The sequence below is a fragment of the Chiloscyllium plagiosum genome, unplaced genomic scaffold (assembly GCF_037043375.1).
Source record: "Chiloscyllium plagiosum isolate Xiang-an unplaced genomic scaffold, Cpla_swu_hap1 HiC_scaffold_24, whole genome shotgun sequence".
Classification (NCBI taxonomy): Eukaryota; Metazoa; Chordata; class Chondrichthyes; order Orectolobiformes; family Hemiscylliidae; genus Chiloscyllium; species Chiloscyllium plagiosum.
The window spans coordinates 48,039,052-48,057,669 of NW_028270162.1; the positions used below are offsets into that span (position 1 = coordinate 48,039,052).

The 18,618-nt window shown below is 42.9% G+C and overlaps 1 protein-coding gene across 2 annotated transcripts in view; it reads left to right on the plus strand.

Annotated features, from left to right (window-relative positions):
* Positions 1-2,114: 2,114 nt before the first annotated feature.
* LOC122562785 (RNA-binding protein Musashi homolog 1-like) overlaps positions 2,115-18,618 on the plus strand; it is a 156,975-nt gene continuing 140,471 nt past the window's right edge. The window contains exons 1-5 of one of the 2 annotated variants that reach the window (XM_043715965.2): positions 2,115-2,308; positions 2,615-2,655; positions 3,055-3,136; positions 3,357-3,441; positions 16,346-16,387. In XM_043715965.2, the coding sequence (XP_043571900.2) occupies positions 2,247-2,308; positions 2,615-2,655; positions 3,055-3,136; positions 3,357-3,441; positions 16,346-16,387 (312 nt within the window). In that variant the 5' untranslated portion in view covers positions 2,115-2,246. Of the gene's footprint in view, positions 2,309-2,614; positions 2,656-3,054; positions 3,137-3,356; positions 3,442-16,345; positions 16,388-18,618 lie in introns of those variants that run through there. The other variant, XM_088000138.1, reaches the window with a different exon arrangement.

Consider the following 18,618-nt stretch of genomic DNA (forward strand, 5'->3'; position numbering starts at 1 on the left):
TGAAGGCGTTCTAGTAGAAAATATGGTCGTTTGAATGTTTTGAATCGGTGCTTGATATTAAAATTGTTTCAGAGTTTTTTTTATAGGGACCTCAATGTTTGTTTATACCCTTTTTAATGGCTTTGGTAGCCCCACCGACTGAAAGCCAAATTTTATCGCGCTCTGACAACAATAAACAAGTTTAACGTTCGTGGAGGGAAAGCAGAGTTAAAAGTTTCGAGTCTAGTGACCCTTAAGATCGTTCGTATTTGCAGTTCTTTGTCTTATTTGATTTACGCTTAACGTTCGTCTCTGAAAGCAGATGTTTCCAAGATAAACTAAAAAGAAAATGCAACCCATCAGGGATTATAAAATTAAGACATTTTCATAAAACGTCTTAGATCAATATAATCTGCATTACAGATTAGTAGTCTGTTGAAATATGTGCTTTGTAGCAGGTTATCTTCTTCGAGGTTGCTAATCTGCATTTCGGTCTCTTTGTACATTCGGAATGATTGGTTACTATTTCGAATTAAATGCAGACGGCAAGTCCTTTTACCTGTTTGAAACGGCACGGTTCCAATGTGGAGTGAAATTCTCCATTACTGGGTAATGAGTGAGACGCCACGTGTAAAGATAGGTTCCGTGTAAATTTAATTACAACCATTAAACGTGGCAAATTCACAAACTCTCATTCAAGCAGGACGGAGATTTACCTTTACTGAATCTGGAGTTTAGGCGATTCTCGTGATTTAAAGGAAATCCTAACATTGGCATCTGATAAGAACAGTCAAGAGATATTGTCACTCGGAGCTTGTTAAGGGAGGAAATACAGTTGGGGGACTAATAATAATTGAGCACAATGATCACTGCTAATGCCGCGGAAAAAGCAGATTGTCTTCGAAAATCTGCCACCTATGTTTGTCTTTAAAATATTCATCTCAGAACGAAAATCGCTAAAAGCCTAAAGGCTAATCCTAGCGGGAGGCAGGGAAGGGAAGAGGATTGTTGTGGGGGGAGGTGGCCATTCAACTGACCAATGCCGGCGCTGCCACCTCTTTCCTCTCTCTACATCTGCGAGTATCAATGGACCACCCACCATCACGACACTAGAATGATTCCCACTGCCAGTAGTTGAAGAAATACCTTAAGATAGAACTGATCTATTAACAAAACAGAACTTTCACAACTCCTCAGACACAATGAAGTACGACCTTCAAAGGGAGGACGTGTTCTGTAATAGTCTGAAATTAATTGTCCTGTGATTGTCTGATACAGATGCTGATATATTTAGATTTTGCCCATTTCCTGATATGAAAATAAATCAGTCCTTTTTGCTGGAGAAACCTGGATGCAGAATCTAACCCTGGCCACCCCCCCCCCACGTGGGATTTCATCCAGGAGCGATTGAGAAAAGTAGCAATGGCAATTTGCACAACACGCTCATGCCTATTGTTACATCACTAGGTTGCCCAGGGAGACGGGGTCCGAACCCTGAGGTCAGTGGAGGGAAAGGGGTGTGGCGATGACCCCGCGTTGGAGGCGGGGTAAGGAGACCACGCCCTCTCCCGACAGGGAACAGGAGATCATGGCCCATACGGGTAAGGGGGCGGGGCCAGGACGGCGGGGCGGGGCCGAGGCGAAAGGGGAGGGGAAGGGTTGGAGGAGGAGGTGAGACTGGGAGTCGGGGAAGTGGGCGGAGCGTGTCTGCGTGGATGGGGCGGGGCTGTGGGGTGGATGGGACAGGGCTGAAGGGTAAGCAGCCGTGAGATTGGGGGGAGGGGGCAGGCGAGCCTGCGATCGTTAGAGGGCAGAGCTGAGGCGTATGAGGGCGGGGCCTAGCAACGTGGGGGCGGGGCAGACGGCCAGTCGGGGGATGAGCCGCGGAAAGGGGCGGGGCGGGGCCGGGCCGGGCCGGGCTCAAGCCTGCGGAGGGGGCGGGGCGAGGACTCCCGCCGGGCGAAAGGAGGCGTCACTTAGCCGGCAACTGGGCGGGGCCTGGTCCCAACGGCGGGGAGCAAGGGGGGAGGGGGGGGCGTGACCTACCGGCGAGTGGGCGGTGGATGAAAGTGGGCGGGGCCTAACCGGCTCGGGGGCGGGGCCCCGGCGGAGGGGGGAGGGGGTTCAGGCCGGGTCATGAGGAGCCGCTCGGCCGGGCTGCCCCTTCCCTCCCCTCCCGCCAGTGACGATCCCTTGCTTCCCCCTCTGTGCATCCCCAGCTCTTGCTGAAGCGGGCCCTTCTTTGCCTTGGCTGGGACTGGAAGCTCATGGAGGCGGACGCTAACCAAGCCAATTCGGTGCTCAGTGCAGACTCTCAGCACGATCCCTGGTACAGGAGCTCAAATCCAATTCATTTATTCAAGCCTTTTCCTTTTTTTTTAAAAAAAAAGAAGAAAAAAAAAACAGAAATCACATTTGCTTACTAATAATCGAGCATTTTTTTTCGGATAACTACTTCAGATTTTAAACTGTAGCGTTGAGTTTCTTTTTAAAAAAGAAAAGGTGCTTTGGGTTAACGGCCCAACTTACTTTTTTTTTCTTTAAATGTGTGTGTGAGGTGCCAACATGGCCGAATCCCATGTCTGAGTTGTGTCTTTGTCTTTTTTTCCCCTCTCTCTCTTCATATTTTTTTTAGCAAAATGTTCGTCGGGGGACTGAGCTGGCAGACCACACAAGGTAAGGAAGGTCCCTGATACACCTCCCAACTTTTTTTTAATTTAAAAAAAAACTTCTTGCTTAAATTCAATCCAGAGACTTCTTGTGTGTGATTTCACCCCCCCCCCCACCAATCCCTCATTGATGTGTGTGTGTGTGTATATATATGATACACATCGTTATGATTGCATTTTAAAACCGTGCAGCTTTTTTGTTTTTACAAATCACACACTCTCTTGCCTCGGACAAACGTGTGTCAATCTGTGTAGCAGTAAATAACACGGCTTTCTTGTTGTTCGGATTGAAATTGAGTAGTGGGTAATCTTAACGATTCACTCCCGCAAGGACTGTTATCCCCTGATTTATTTCTTGTCCCCCCCCCCACCTCTTTTTTTTTTCCCTCCCTCTCTGCCCTCACAGAAGGTCTCAAGGAATATTTCTGTAAATTCGGAGACGTGAAGGAGTGCATGGTGATGCGGGATCCTGTTACAAAGCGGTCAAGGTAAGTGAGCGTCTTTCTCTCTCTCTCTCTCTGCTCGATTCTTTGCAAACTTCGCTTCGGAGGGAAAAAGGGATGTTAATGTCCCCGTCCCCCCCATATTAAACCTGAACTCCATTCCCATTCTTATTGTGACACGGTGTTTCTCTTTCTCGCAGACGCGTGTTACAGCGAATTAAATCGTGAATCGTTGCCTTTTATTTCTCTCTCTCTGCTTTTTCAGAGGATTTGGATTTGTCACTTTTGTTGACCAAACGGGCGTAGATAAAGTTCTAGCGCAACCCAGGCATGAACTAGATTCTAAAACGGTAGGTGATTTGTTTTATTTTCAAACAAATAAAATGCAAGGAATTTAATAGCTGTGGTGGCAGAGGTTGCTCTTGACACGGCAGGTTTGAGAATCACGCCCCTCTCTCTCTTTCTCCCTTAGTTTTGGCTATTACAAAGATATATAAAGGCAGAGCCTCACGTCATGTGTTTGCTTTAACAATCCACGCATGTTTGCCCCAAGTTTCCCACACTGAAAGGTCCAGCTGGTTAAATACTACAGCGCAAAAGCCCAGAGTGTGTGGTGAGAGAGAGAAAAACTTAGGACTGGGAGGGATGGGGTTGGGGGGCGGGGGGGAAAGAATGTGGTGGGGGGGAGGTATTAGAGAGAAAGAAAGAGTGCCTGAGCGTTCCCACGGCGATCATTGCCATGGCAACAGGGGCTGCTTGTGGAGGGGGGGATCTTAAATAGGTCAGCATTCATTCATCAGGCCAGTACTTAGTGACATTAACGAGATGACCGACTTTTTTTGGACTGGAAGGCGAATGAAAACCTGCTTCCTTTTTGAAAAGATCTGTTTGCTGAGGATCTGTGAAGTGCTATCGTACTTCAGTGCAGGGATTTATTTCATTTTTATTGTGTTGTACAGTTTTATCAGAATGCGGGGCAAGGTCTGTGTGTAGCAGGATTGATTAAACTGGGACTGGAGCTTGTCTCCTGGCAGCAGCTCAGTGCAGAATGCCCAAGAGAGTGGATTCGGAGTGTACTCATGGTTTAGTTTCTGTCTTTCTCGTCCTTAGGTCACATCCCCCACTCCCTCTCTTTCACACCGTGTTTTGCATTCTTATTCACTAATCTACTTAGTGACGGTCTTGGTTCTAAATCGGCTCAAGCACTACATCAGCAGTTTGCTGCTTTTTCAGCTTATTGAAGATGATCAGTAGAGGTGATTGGGAGGGGTTGGGGGAATGAGAGAATATTGAAAATATTATGCATTTATCATTTAGGATTTTTGAGTATTATAATTAGCAGACATTGTCCCCCAGATTATTCTGCGTTAATAAAGATGAGAAAAATTATTTGGACATTCAGAATGGACTGTGTAGAACTGTGGCTGATTCACTATGCTATGGGATAGCATGTCAAATTAGCATGCATGGTTTATAAATCATGGGATCATATAGTGCAGAAGGTGACCATTCATCCAGGTGAGCTCATGCTATTCTTTAGAAGAGTTATCCACTTAATCTCATTGCCTACTCTTGGCCTTTCCCTTGTATTTCCATTTCCAAGCATAGATCCACTTGTCCTTCTGAGCGTTGTTATTGAGTCTGCTTCCAGCACCTGTTAGACAGTGGATTCCAGATCTTCACAATTTATGGCCATCTGATCACTTGCCAAGGTAGTTGCCAACCATCATTAGGTTCCTTGCCCAGGTAGCCATAGTTCATGCTATATGTGAACTGTATTGCTGACAGATGATGCGCAATATTGCCAGTTGAACAATCATAGGACTTTAGATGACTGTTCTCACTTACATGCGCTTTCCAGCTGGGTGTCCTGGGTAATCATTAGCAGCTTGAGACCTTTGGGCATTCTGTGGCTCGGACACTTGATTTAAATTTTTTTTTTACCATTTGAGTTTCTGTACTAGGGAGTCTGGACTGAGATTAGTTGAACAGAGCACTTAGTTTTATTTTTGACTGGATCTGTTAATAAACCAGATTTTACAGTGGTCCAAGTTGATGTCAGAAAATCAACATGCAAATGAAACTCATAAGGTTGCCAGAAGAAGGAAGCTTGTATCTAGTTAGGGAAAGTTAACTCAGGCTTGTAGCGAGTTAATGTTTTGTTACATGAGTAATCAGCGAACCATGGTAGTATTGAGAAGAGATCTGTGACAAAGTCCCGGACCCAGCCTTGACTCTGAAGCTTGAGAGAACTTGGGGAATAAAGAAAGGAAATAAATATGTAGGCACTATTCAAGGTTTTCAGTATTTCAGGTTTTCTGCATCTCTTATTACTTACTAGGCTTTTGCTTCTCCATTAGTGTTCTAATTTTTTTCAGTGGAGTGTGGATATTGTTGGCTAGGCCAGTGTTTACTGTTTTATTACTTTATTCAAATATGGAATATTTATCTGTAGATGCAGCAAGTGGGCTATGGGGAAACGTTTTAATTTTTGTTTTTGGGAGTGTTGATGCTAAGGAAGGCATGTATTGCCCCAGGGAAGGTGTTGGTGAACTGTTGCAGTGCTGTCAGGCAGGAAATTGTAGGACTTCAACCAGGCAATAATGAAGGAATGGGGTTATACTTCCAAGTCAGACTGGGGTGTGACTGCAATGATTGTGATCCTGCACAACTGTCGTGGAAATTCTTCTAGGTGGTCACATATGTGAGAGGTGCTAGTCAAACAGCCATGATGGATTGTGGCTGTGCACCCCATGGATGGTGCTGCCTGCAAATGTGGTTTGCTGATGGTTGAGGGAATAGATCTTTAAACAGATGAGGGGCTGATTTGTTCTGCATAATGGTGTTGGAGCTGCATGCATTCTGGCATAAAACTTATACCTTGGTGGCACAGAGATGATGAGCGATGGTCCCCACTATCAAGCTTGCTGATAGCTGTAGTATTTAGAGGGCTGGTTTTGTTGAGATTCTGGTTCATGCTTACCCTCGGTTTTTGAGGTGAGGGAAGATTTTGATAATACAATTGAATATCAATGGGGTGGCGGCAACACTCTCTGCCTGGCATCTTTCTTTGTGATGTGAATGTCACTTGTCATTTGTATAGCCTAATCCTGGATGGGTCAAGGTGTGTGAATTGCTTTAGGTTCTGAGGAATTGCATGTGGCATTGAACATCGCAATCATTGGTGAAGAGCCCTACTTTTGTCTAATGGAAGAGAGTTCAGGATGAAAACATTGATTCACTTCCGAGTTTGAATTGTGTGTGAAATGGAGGCGAACTTGGGGATGATGGTCCCATAAAACTGTTTTCTTGATGGTAGTAGTTGTAGGTGTGAGGTGCTATCAAGGAAGCCTTGATGAGTTGCTGCTGGGGAGAAGGTAAAGAGATTTGATTGAAATTTTAAAAATCATTGGTCTGGATAGAATAGAAAGGGAGAAACTGTTCAGGTAGTAAATGATCAAGAACCAGAAACGCCAGGTTCAAAACCTTTTACGAAAGAGGCAACTGCAAGATGAGTGCATGAGGTGCAAAATTTACATAGTGAGTAACTGGGGACTGGAATGTGTTGCCTGGACATGGAGTGGAGGAAAGTTCAATTGGTTCAGGATGGCATTGCTTCTATTTAATGAATTATCCAATGTTCAATGTCACAGGGAAGGAGAATCGGCAATAAGTTAAAATGATCAGAGAGCTGATTCAGACACCGTGAACTGAATGGCCTCCTTCTGCATCATAACAATTCTGTGAAGATATTGGAATTAAAATACTTTTCCTGATAAAAATCGTAACCCTGAGACATTTGATCTCCAACAGCCACCCACCATTATCTTTTTGTGCGAGGTATGACTCCACCCATAGGAGATTTTTGATGATTCCCATTAATCAGTTTTCCTAGGATATCTTAGTGCACCACCTTACCAAATCTTGGCTTGGTGTTAAGGCCAGTCAATCACTCTTCACCTCTTGAATTCAGCTCTGTCCTTCGTAAAAGGACCAAGGCTGTAAGGAGGTCTGGAGCTGAGTGTCCTGATGGACCCGAACTGACCATTCTTGGGAATGTTATTTGAGAATAAGTATTGCTGAAAGCACTTGATGTCTTTGTTTGAGAATCAGCTGATGGGGTGATAGCTGGCTGAATTGGATTTATTCCATAATAATAGACAGGAAATTCATTGACTATTTTCCACACTGTCGGGTAGATGCCACTGTTGTGCTGGAACAACTTGTTTAGAGCTGTGACTATAATTGGTAACCATGGCCTTTACTGTGTTCAGCCATTTTTGACTAAAAGAATCAAATTGTTTCAAGAATGGTACCTTTGTGGTGGGACACCTGGGAAAGAGACCAAGAAAGATTCTCACTTGGTAGCTATAAATGAAGGTTTTGCAAACACTTCAATTTTAGTTTATTTCCAGTTGTGCTGGGTTCTGCCATCATTGAGGAGAGAGGTGAGGAGCAGTAGCTAGTCTATTTGAGTACGATCATTTGTGGTGATTGGAGCAGAGTTGCAGAGTTTTGACCTCATCTGTTGGTTGTGGGATCTCTTCATTACCATGTTGCTTCCATTGCTCCGTTTAGCATGTATTTGCCTTGTGTTCTAGCATTATCAATTTTGCACCTTATTTTCAGACATCCAGGTCCTGGGAAATCTAATTTAATGGAAGGGTACGGCATGGTGTCACAATGATTAGTGTTTGGGTTATCTAGACACCTGCTTAATGATTCTGAGACAGAATCATTTTAAGTCCCATCATGACAGCTGAGGGAATTTAAATTTAATTTGATTAATAATCAAAAAAGCTACTCAGTTGTTGTAAAGACTCATCTGGTTCGGAGAAAATCCATGCCTGACCTGGCTTAGATACAACTCCAGATCCACAGCAATGTGTTTTACCCCTAACTGCTTTCTGAAATGGCTTGGTAAGCTAAGGATAATTAAGGATGGACAATAAATGTTGGCATTGCCAGCAACATTGATGTTTCAGGAAGGAATTTACAAAAGATTCTGTAATGAATAAAAAGATCTGTAAATCTATTAAATTAAGCAAGTTGTTCTTTCAAGGGATTTGGGTATCACCATCTATTGCCCATTCGTACAACTGATGTTCCTGCCACACAGTTCAAAAGAATGTGTCTTTAGAGTCAAGACATGCTAGGTCTGCATATAGAGTCATAGAGATGTACAGCATGGAAACAGACCCTTCGGTCCTTCTAAGAGGTGGTCACATCTCCTAGTCCAGTCGTTGACAGATGAATCTAGAACAGATTAGTGAGGACAAAGTCACCCCATTTTTCACCTTGTGTTGTGTCATCAGCTGTGCCCTCTGACCTTCAGTGATCGTATCGTCGAGATGTTATGGAGGTTGAAGTCCCTCACTCAGAATACATTTGTGGTGTTTGTTGGAAGGGTGTGGGGGTTAATGATAGCTAGGATTCAGCAGGAGATTTCGATGCCCATGAAACTTCATGTATATGGATTTATGGTTGAAAACTCTCAAAGCCACTTGCACCCAACTCTTCCTGCTGTTCACTTCCAACATGGGAGCCTGATTGATTTTCCCACTTCCTATTGTTTGTAAGACCACCTCAAACTCTGTATAGACTCTGAGGACGTTTGTCCAGAACCAGCTGACGTGTGGGGAAATGAAACCATTCAATAGAAAAATAAGGCATCATTTTGAATGTGAGTTGTACTTCATGGTGTCTGGACCATCCATGTCACATCTGAATACATTTTGATGTGAATTAGGAGATCAATACACTGTTTGTAACTGGCTCAAACCTGAAGCTGCAAAAATGAAACTATATTGATACATATACCGTTGCTTGCTTGATAATGAAATGACCTAGAATGATCTGTGGAATTGTTTTTTGAAAATCTCTGCACAATTAATGCTTTTTAAAGTATGCGTTTGTGTTTGTATTTTATTTGGGCATCTAGAGACTTTAGCATTTGAAAACAAATGACATACTAAATGTTAATTGATTCACTGTGGAATCGCGCTAGGTTATGAACAGGATGAGACTGGGTGAGGAGAGAGTTTGCAGATTGAACCTTTGGGCACTTGTCCTCATCTCAGCCTTGACTGGACTGAGCTTGAAATAGAGGCTGCAATGTACACCTTTTCCTCTACTTACTATCTCATTACTCAGCATTTTGAACCTTCAGAGATCTGTTTGCGGTTCTGTGCGCATGGCAATCCAGTTTGTGAATTTAAGATGATCGAGACAGATTGAAGTTTCTGTCCTCAAGCCTTGCAGCTGCTTAAGGTTCATAGTTTAGTCCAAGGCACAGGCTGAGTTCACAGATCTCAGTTTTTTGGAGAGTCTTGTGGATGCTACAATGGGGAGAAAGTGAGGTCTGCAGATGCTGGAGATCAGAGCTGAAAATGTGTTGCTGGAACAGCGCAGCAGGTCAGGCAGCATCCAGGGAACAGGAGAATCGATGTTTCGGGCATAAGCCCTTCCTGAAGAAGGGCTTATGCCCGAAACGTCGATTCTCCTGTTCCCTGGATGCTGCCTGACCTGCTGCGCTGTTCCAGCAACACATTTTTAGCTCTGGATGCTACAATGGGCTACAGCATTCCTGGGTTTGGGAAAAAAGACTATTGTTTTCTGATTGCTTCATAGCACCCCCTACTGGACCCTGGGTGAGAGTGACATTACTTGGGACATCCTTCTGACTCCTGAGGCTTGCAAACTGATAATATCCTTTTGGGTGAAGGAACGTTCATGGAACCATTCTTCAGTAAAAGATTCAAAGCTTTTGGAAAGTGAGGGTGGGACATTTGGAATCCCTTCAAATTTATTTTTAAAAGCTTTCTTTATGTTAGTTGAAGGAATGCAGGTGAATATGGCTTGCAATATGCAATATTGATTTTTAAAATTGCTAAATTCTGTCATGACTGAGTTTGCCCATTTAATAGGATCTAATCGCTTTTCTGTTTGACCTACAAAAGCTATTTTTACATTAAAACCAGTGTGTTGAACAGTTCTTTTCAACACACCCAGATTTCTGTTTCATACAATTGTGTTTAAAGACAATTGTAAGCTTGTTGTTTCCCCAGCACGATTCAGGAATCCAGGAGAAATCTATCTGGTTATTCAACAATTGATTCTTTGAGAATTTGTAAACCTGAGTGCCAGACTTTTATCGGTCCACAAACTACCGGGCATGGCACCAGCACAATACTTGGATGGGACCAAACCTGGCATCGGGGTTGACTTTTTTTTTTAAAGGTGAAATAGCTTCTTAAAGTCCCAGGATCCGTGGCTCTTCAGGGTGTTTTGTCTAATTCCTTGTGCCTATGGCAACCCAACAAAAGCAGATCAACAGTTTCTTCATCCAAAAAAAAGGGCAATCCCTTTTTAAATGCTGCGAATCCAAAACCTGTTTATTTTACCAAGCTCAGCTTAACTGTAATCAGGTAGACCACCTAAGTTTGAGAGAGTGCATTGTTCTTATGGAGCATTGTGGGGACATAAAGGCCCTTTTTATATTAAAAAAAAACACTACTGAATGTGATACAAACTGTTTTAACTTCAGGACTTTCAGAAAGCAGACTTTTTACTGTTGCCACTTTCACATTTCATAGACTTTGCCCATACACCGTGAGTCTTGGAATAATTGCAGTGGTATTGTGGGCCATCAAGAAGTGTGAAAGTTTGGAATAATAACTGCATTCATGCTGTCTCCAATATTCTATGCCTTTCCTTACACAGGGGCTGACTTCTCCCAAATTACTTCACTTAACTTCATGCACAATTCCAGGCCCTAAGTGTGAGCTGACTCCTAATCCTGTTGCACTTAACGTCTACACTTGTGCAGTGGTCACCAGATAGTGAAAAGTGGCAGAAATGCAATTGATTCATTTTTTTAACCTACCAAACTGTGGGTGTATTATCTTGATTTTATGGACAATAGAGAAAGGCCACTCAGAAGTGAAATGAGCACAGACTGCTTAGCACGCAGGGTAATGCATTTCCCGAATGCCTCTTCATCTCTCCCTGCCAATGTCCTACAAAAATGACCGTCTGTCAACTGAGCTGTTGAGACTGAAATTGGTAGTGTGGTGTTAGATAAGGGTGTCAATAGATATGATGCAAAACTGGGCAAATGGAGCTGAAGTTTAGATCAGCCATGATTTAATTTGGGCATTTCTTTGGGCTAAGTTCTGAGACACATTTCCTGTGTTATAAAGGTCCTACTGATGTTCCTTAAGATCTGAAAATTAGTTTGACGATTAAACATGGATCCTTGTTTTAATTTTGTTTTTCAAAGGTGAATAGACAATTGATTGCACAGTCTCCAGTGCAGTCTTTTGATAATATTATATAGAGGGGGGTTGAGAACTATAGGTAATTTGTTAACAGGACACAAAAGCTTTTCATTCATAAGGTGAGGGATTTTTTTAAAATAAAAAAAATTTTAAAATAAAAAAATACTCTTCCTTGCATCAGTGCACCTAATAGTGCATGGTAATAGAATTAAGAAATGGTCCTCTATACAGATACTCAGTTTGGGTTTCGATGCATCACTGATTTGTGCCTAATTAACATTAGGCAACAGATAATTCAGGAAACAATCATGACGGGAATGCATAGCTATTGAACATTCATCATCTCAGTTCTTGTAATATTTCACTTCATTTTTGAATGAGGAAATCTACTTCTTACTGTTAAATCTATTTATTAAATGAATAATTTAAGACTCAATTGTATATTAATTCCATAGCCTTTAAACTAATTATATAAATTTGATATATAATATTTATTTTTGCAATCATCAGTCAACTGTCAAACTAACAGAATGTGATCTGAACCTAGTCTCTAAAGCCCAGAATTGTTGGTAACCACCAAAGTGAGTAGGTGAGAAGGGGAAGATTTCCTTTGGTGACTCCATTGTTACCGCTAGTTAGTCATTATTCAGTGGGCGCTGCTCCTCTTTGAATCAATTGAAGAAATCTGTTATTCCTTCATGCTGATAACCTTGTTGCATTATAGTACCTTTTGGCCCATTGCTTTCTCTTGCGAGTCCGAATTAAACTACCGCATAGTGTCGAAGTACAATATTCTCCCTGACCCGATCTTGCTTGTAATCGCTGTGTTGATTAGCACTTTATAGGGAGCCAACTAAACCGAAAGGTCTGACTGGCCATCTCTAACTTCAAAATGAGGCAAAGATTATTAGTTAGGAATGCGATTAAGAGGACAAATGAAACTCCAGTTTCTATTAGCCATTCTTGGTGCAACCTTTCACTGAACTGTGGACCCTTGTTTAAGAACCCCTGAATTAATTAAATCGTGGAACTGATTCAAGGGGCTGAATGGCCTACTCTGATTTCCATGAGGCCAACTGCAGTGCCCTATTCTTGGACCTAACTGAGATCAGCTAACTCAACAGTGCAGAGGTGGGACTCCGATCTTTTTTGGTCTGCTTGGACCAGCTATGGAAAATAAAGTCAGACTGGTTTAGTTCCCATTTGCTGCAGACAACACTGAGAGTTGATGTACTTCACATCGCCATCAATCCTGACCTTTTTTAAGAGCAAGTCTTGTCAGGAATTTCTCACTTCTAAGTAAGAAATTCCTGACCAGAGACGTTAGGAATGCAAGAGTCAGACTGTATGTGGAGGTGTCTCTGTGATTTTTGACAGGGTGGGCCTAGTGCCTACTGAATATCCTGGTGAGATAGCTTGACTTGCAGGAATATCGCAAGACTGATTTCCATGAACTGGCACATATCAAAAATTGGCAGGATCTTTCTGAATTAAGTATGTTCATTGAGTCACTCTGTCTGGTACCAGAGGAAGTTGAATAAATAGGCTGTCCAACTATCACTGAGAGTAGGATGATTGTGAGTATAATTTTAAAAAAAAATTACGGAAAAACTATTTTATGGTAAAGCAGTTTGAGAATCCATTGTGTGAAACCCTTGCTTTTCTTCTTCAAGCAGACTGTTGGGGAAAAGGTAAAGTATCATTGATGCTCCTCAAATAACTAAACAGAAACCAAGGATTGAATTGTGGCTGATATAGGTCAGGGTTACATCAGATAGGCCCTTGTCCACTGAGTGTTTTGAAACCATCACTGGATTTCCTGTACTGTTACTCAGATTGTGTTATAGTACAATATCTGATATTGCATCACAGTGCAGGTTCCCTACTTTTACCATACAGCACAGTGAATTCTTTCAAAATATAATTGTTCATGGGCTGCAGGAGTCACTAACAGGGCCAACATTTGTTGTCCGTCCCAAATTGCTCGGACTGAGTGCTTGCTAGGCTGTTTGAGGACAGTTGGCGATCTATCACACGGCTGTAGGTCTAGAGTCCCCTATAGGCCATTCTAGGTAAGGATAGCAGAGTTCTTTCCCCAAGGGCATTTAGGGGACCAGGTGGGTTTTTATAGCAATTGATGCTGTGGTCTTGGTCATTGTTACTTTACATTGTAGATTTTAAATTCCACCAGCTGTCATGGTGGGTTTTGAAACCATGTCCCAGATCCTTAGCCTGGGTCTTTGGGTTGCTAGCGTAGAGTCACTAAGCCACCATCTCCCCTTACTTTTGTTTGCTGAATGTTTCAAACCACAAATTTTCTTTGCCTCATTCAGAATCCCTGATTTCAGTTATTTCCCTCCTTCAATCTCTATCCAATTGCCTGATTGTTCCAGCCTCAGTTCTCTCTGATTAGTTTGATTTGTGACTAATGTGGTGACCAGCTGACAGTGCTTATGTTTCCCAGCCTTCCCCACTCACCACAGTAATGTTTCTGTGATGGAGTGGTCATTTGGTGCTAAAAGGGCCTTCTTGGGCTGATTGTATGCCACCTGTTTGACATTGAAGCTGTCCTTATCTGCTATAGTGCTCCCTGATTTCAATCAAAAAACAAGGCCAGCAAATTACATTGTAGCTTTCATTTGTCTAGTGACTTAACGTAATGTAGTGAAATGTCCCAGGTTGCTTCATAGGCACGCAATCAGACAAGAATAATCAATCAAAATTTAGGGCAGGTGGCAGGACTTATACACTTAATGGTAAGGTCCTAGGGAGTGTTACTGAACAAAGAGACCTTGGAGTGCAGATTCATAGCTTCTTGAAAGTGGAGTTGCAGGTAAATAGGATAGCGAAGAGGGCATTTGGTATGCTTTCCTTTATTGGTCAGAGTATTGAGTACAGGAGTTGGGAGATCATGTTGCAGCTGTACAGGACATTGGTTAGGCCACTGTTGGAATATTGCGTGCAATTCTGATCTTCCTATCGGAAAGATGTTATGAAACTTGAAAGGGTTCAGAAAAGATTTGCAAAGATGTTGCCAGGGTTGGAGGATTTGAGCTATGGGGGGAGGCTGAACAGGCTGGGGCTGTTTTCCCTGGAGCGTTGGAGGATGAAGCGTGAACTTAGAGTTTTACAAAATTATGAGGGACAGGGATAGGATAAATAGACGCAGTCTTTTCCCTGGGGTTGGGGAGTCCAGAACTAGAGGGCATAGGTTTAGGGTGAGAGGGGAAAGATATAAAAGGCCCCTGAAGGGCAACTATTTCATACAGAGGGGGGTACGTGTATGGAATGAGCTTCCAGAGGAGTGGTGGAGGCTGGTACAATTGCAACATTTAAAAGTCATTTGGATGGATATAAGAATAGGAAGGGTTTGGAGGGGTATGGCCCGGGTGCTAGCAGGTGGGACTAGATTGGGTTGGGATATCTGGTTGGCATGGACGGGTTGGACCGAAGGGTCTGTTTCCATGTTGTATATCTCTATGACTCTATGACTGAACGCGTAGTCAAAGAGGAAGGCTTTATGGAGTAGAAGGGGAAAAGCTTGAGAAGGAATTCCAAAACTCAGTGAAGACTATTGAATGCTTGACTGCTGAAGGTCGGACAACGAGTTGGTGGTGGGATTGTGAATAAATGGCCTACACTAGCAGGATCGTGGAACCTCTACTGTGTGTAAGTGGATGGGAGAGCACCTTTCCAATGTGTAGTGATCTTATTACAAGTGCAGTGTTAGCCTGGGTGTAAATAAGAATGCAGAACTCCCACGTGAAGCTTGCGATAGTTCCGCAAACTGAGGGATAGATCATTTGGCACTTACCTAGCTTGGTGAACTCACTCCTGTGGTGGATCAGTGAGTCATTTCTGTGAATGCTGATTTGGCTTAATTCAGTTCTTTGGCTGATGTAGTTTTGGGATTTTGCATGGATTGAGGTGGATAGTAGCATGAGCATTTGCACCGTGTTTCTATCTTTCCCTTGTCCAGTCGGTCCTGGCTGGCCGTGTGCATTCCCTTTCAGTAGCAGTGGGGGCCCATGCACATCTTGAACTAGGGGAATATAGTGTATGTAAAGTGATTGCAAGTTTAAGAAAAGGAAGGTTACAAAATATTGAATGTTATTGGCATGAGGATTAGTTGAGAGAGTGACAATTTCATTTTTGATGGAGTAGGGTGACGTATTAGAAAGGGAGAAAGATGCAATGTTGTGGTGTCCCTTTGGGTCTGTGAGATTTAGTTCTGGATTGTTTTGGTGAAGAACTTCCACAGACTTGAAGGGCCAAAGGACGGGTTTGTAGAGTTCTGTAGTCTCCATTTTAAAGTTCCAGAAACTAGCCAAGGTATTGGTTTTGTTTTAAGGTTCTTCCAGTCTCCCTTCCCATCAAATCCATCCTATACGTCATTGAGGATCTGCTCTTCATGGCTCAAGAGGATCTTGGGCACACTCCTGAGTGAGTTGACCTCAGTGGGGAAGAGTATTGTGCAGAAGTTGGGTTATAGATGGAACTGGGGTCCAATTAATCTTCGCCTCTGGTTTGGAGAGAAAGGACCCATAGTGAATTGCTGTCTAAGTGTTCCTGCTGGAAAGTGGGTGTAGGGTGAGGACAACGATTTTGCCCAAACCTTACTAGCCTGATCCAATAATGACCTTTTCTATTCCTGCTATTGACTCTTGCATATGAAGAACTCAATGCCCCCCCCCCACCTCCTCAGCATTTGTGAAATCGTATCCCTCCACCCCAACCCCCTAAAGTCAGTCAGTTTATCTGTATTTTACATTTGTGTGCTGTGTTAAGCTGAAACAGAGCAGCCTGGAATTTGTTACAAATGGCTTTTTAATGGAGTTATGGTTCCACCTATTTTGCTTACAGAAAATAACTTTGTTTCTCTGGGTGTTCCCTTGTTTTGCAAAGTTGTTCTTATAGCAACTTTAATCTCCGAGCTGAAAATTTAATTTTCTATTGTGTTTTTCCTCCAATGCAGATTGATCCTAAAGTGGCTTTTCCACGTAGAGCGCAGCCAAAGGTAAGAACCTTGTCAGTACTGGCTTGATATCTCCTGTATATGTTTTTTTTATCTGACCTTGTTTAGAGACTATAACGGAACAATTGTCTGTAAGTAATGATCAGGTTTCCACATGTCCTAGTTTTTCCCAAACTCCTAACGAGTTGCATTGGCCTGACGGCTGCAAAGCATGAAGCAACATGGTTGCCAGTGTTTTAGTTCCAATCCCCTTCCCCCATTTCACTCGCCTTCCTGAAGGTGCTGACTGTTCTGGGATACAATTGCACGGTCACCTTCCAACTGCGTACCTTATCCACACTGTGTGCAACAGGCTGTGTCACCATGGGAGGCATCAGATGTGATGTCTGTAGGGTTGCCCCAACCACCAACAGATTCCAGTCCCCAAGGGCCACTGGCCTCCACTGTGTTCCTCATTTTCCCAAGCAGCCTCCTACTTTCATCAAAGGGAACCCTCTGAAGTAGCAGTGATCTAAGGTGAGCTGTGACTAAAACCTGGAAGTGCTGGAAATATTCAGCAGGTTCAGAGAGAGTAAGAGTTAATGTTTCTGGTAAGAAGCATTTCACCCAAGATGTACTGTATATAACTGGTAAGAGAGAAGAATATCTGGTTGAACCAAACCTGGGTTGCAGTGTGATTTAGCACACAATTGCTAAAATGTTTTCCTGAGAGAAGAAATCGGTTAATAACTTCTGCATACATCTTCGAATAGGATCACAAAGGTAGGGCTATTAGGAAAGGGCTCTGTGCCAAAGGGAAAAAAAAATTGATTGGGTTAGCAAGTCAGTAACCTGAAAATTGATTGAGTCACAGTGATGTCTGTAAGCCTAGGTGAAGTTTCTGTTCCTGGTCTGTTGGTTTGAAATTGTTGTTCACTGCTCACTGGGTGAATGTACTGCATGGTGAGGTTGGTGTTTCTGACCCATTTCATCACTTCATCCCGAGCTCAGTGTTGGAGTTCACTTAAGGCTGTCAAATACCAAGAGCTATAGCCATTTCCAGAAAATATTCTCTTCTCTGGCTTGAATTGGGTAACTTCATTAAATTTGTGTATGACCACATAATGGAAGAATGTGTAGCTGGCCAGGAAATTCTGGTGTCACTGTATATCCGTTTTCCTGGACGGTCTGTCTTTTCCCAAGCGAATTGTGGTACGAGTGTGGAAGCAGCCTAGGAGGCATTTTGGATCAGAAATATTGCAAAGAAAAAGTTTGTTACTTCAAAAGATAAGTGTTTTAAATAACCTGCTGGGTCTATTAGAAGAAATATCTTGATGGTGTTAGGTGAATAATAGTAAGCTGGCAGTTTGTTCTGCATCGCTCCTGGTTGTGCTTTCCAGTTGGCCAGCCAAAATGCAACTGGATGATGGATGGCAAAAGTTATTGAGTGGGGGGATGAGCTTTGATTGAATGAATGGGCTCTTTCTCACCATTGACGTTTTTTTCCGTAATTCTAATTTGTGAAACTTGCATGATGTCTGAGTTTATGGAAATGTGTTGTTGGTTTTAAAAGGCCCCCTGGCATTGTGTTCAGAATAGGTTGGCACTGTTTGGTATTTCATTGTACGACTGGATGCCACTGTTTGCATTCAGACCTGGTTGACTTGGAGAGGGGCTTGTGTAATTAAAATTTCTCATTTTGTTTTCTGTCGAATTGCATTTGAGTTTGTTTGCTGTGCCGCTCTGTGGGGACTCTCTCTCTGCCTTAATATGCTGTTGGTTAATTGCTGATAAGCATTTTAGGAAGCTGCTTACAAGTTCCTTCTGACATGTCATCCATATTAAAGTGGTGGCTTAACTGCCACAACCATCTTGCTGAATGCCAAGAACTCTGATTCTCGTGCTGCACATGCTGAAGTGAAGGGTATTTTCAGCATGTCACAGTTTAACGGTGGAAGACGTCTCTTGCATCAGGATCATTAATTCAGCAGGGAAGTCCAGTGGCAAAGGATGCACTTGTACCAAGGTCCATATCTACTTTTACGCTGCACTTCTGAACTTTTTAACTGTCTTGGGCACTCTGATAGAGGCTGATTGGATTGGCCAGTGTGCTGCTTCTAAAGAGCTATTCAGTCAGTCCCTGTCCCCATCTCTTTCCCATTGGCCATGCAATGTTTCATTTTCAAGTATCGGTGTTTACTGTGGAGAAGGATATGGAAGCTGGAGAACTTGGAGAAATAAATAGCAATGTCTTGAAAAATGTAACCATATTACAGAGGAGGAGGTACTGGACA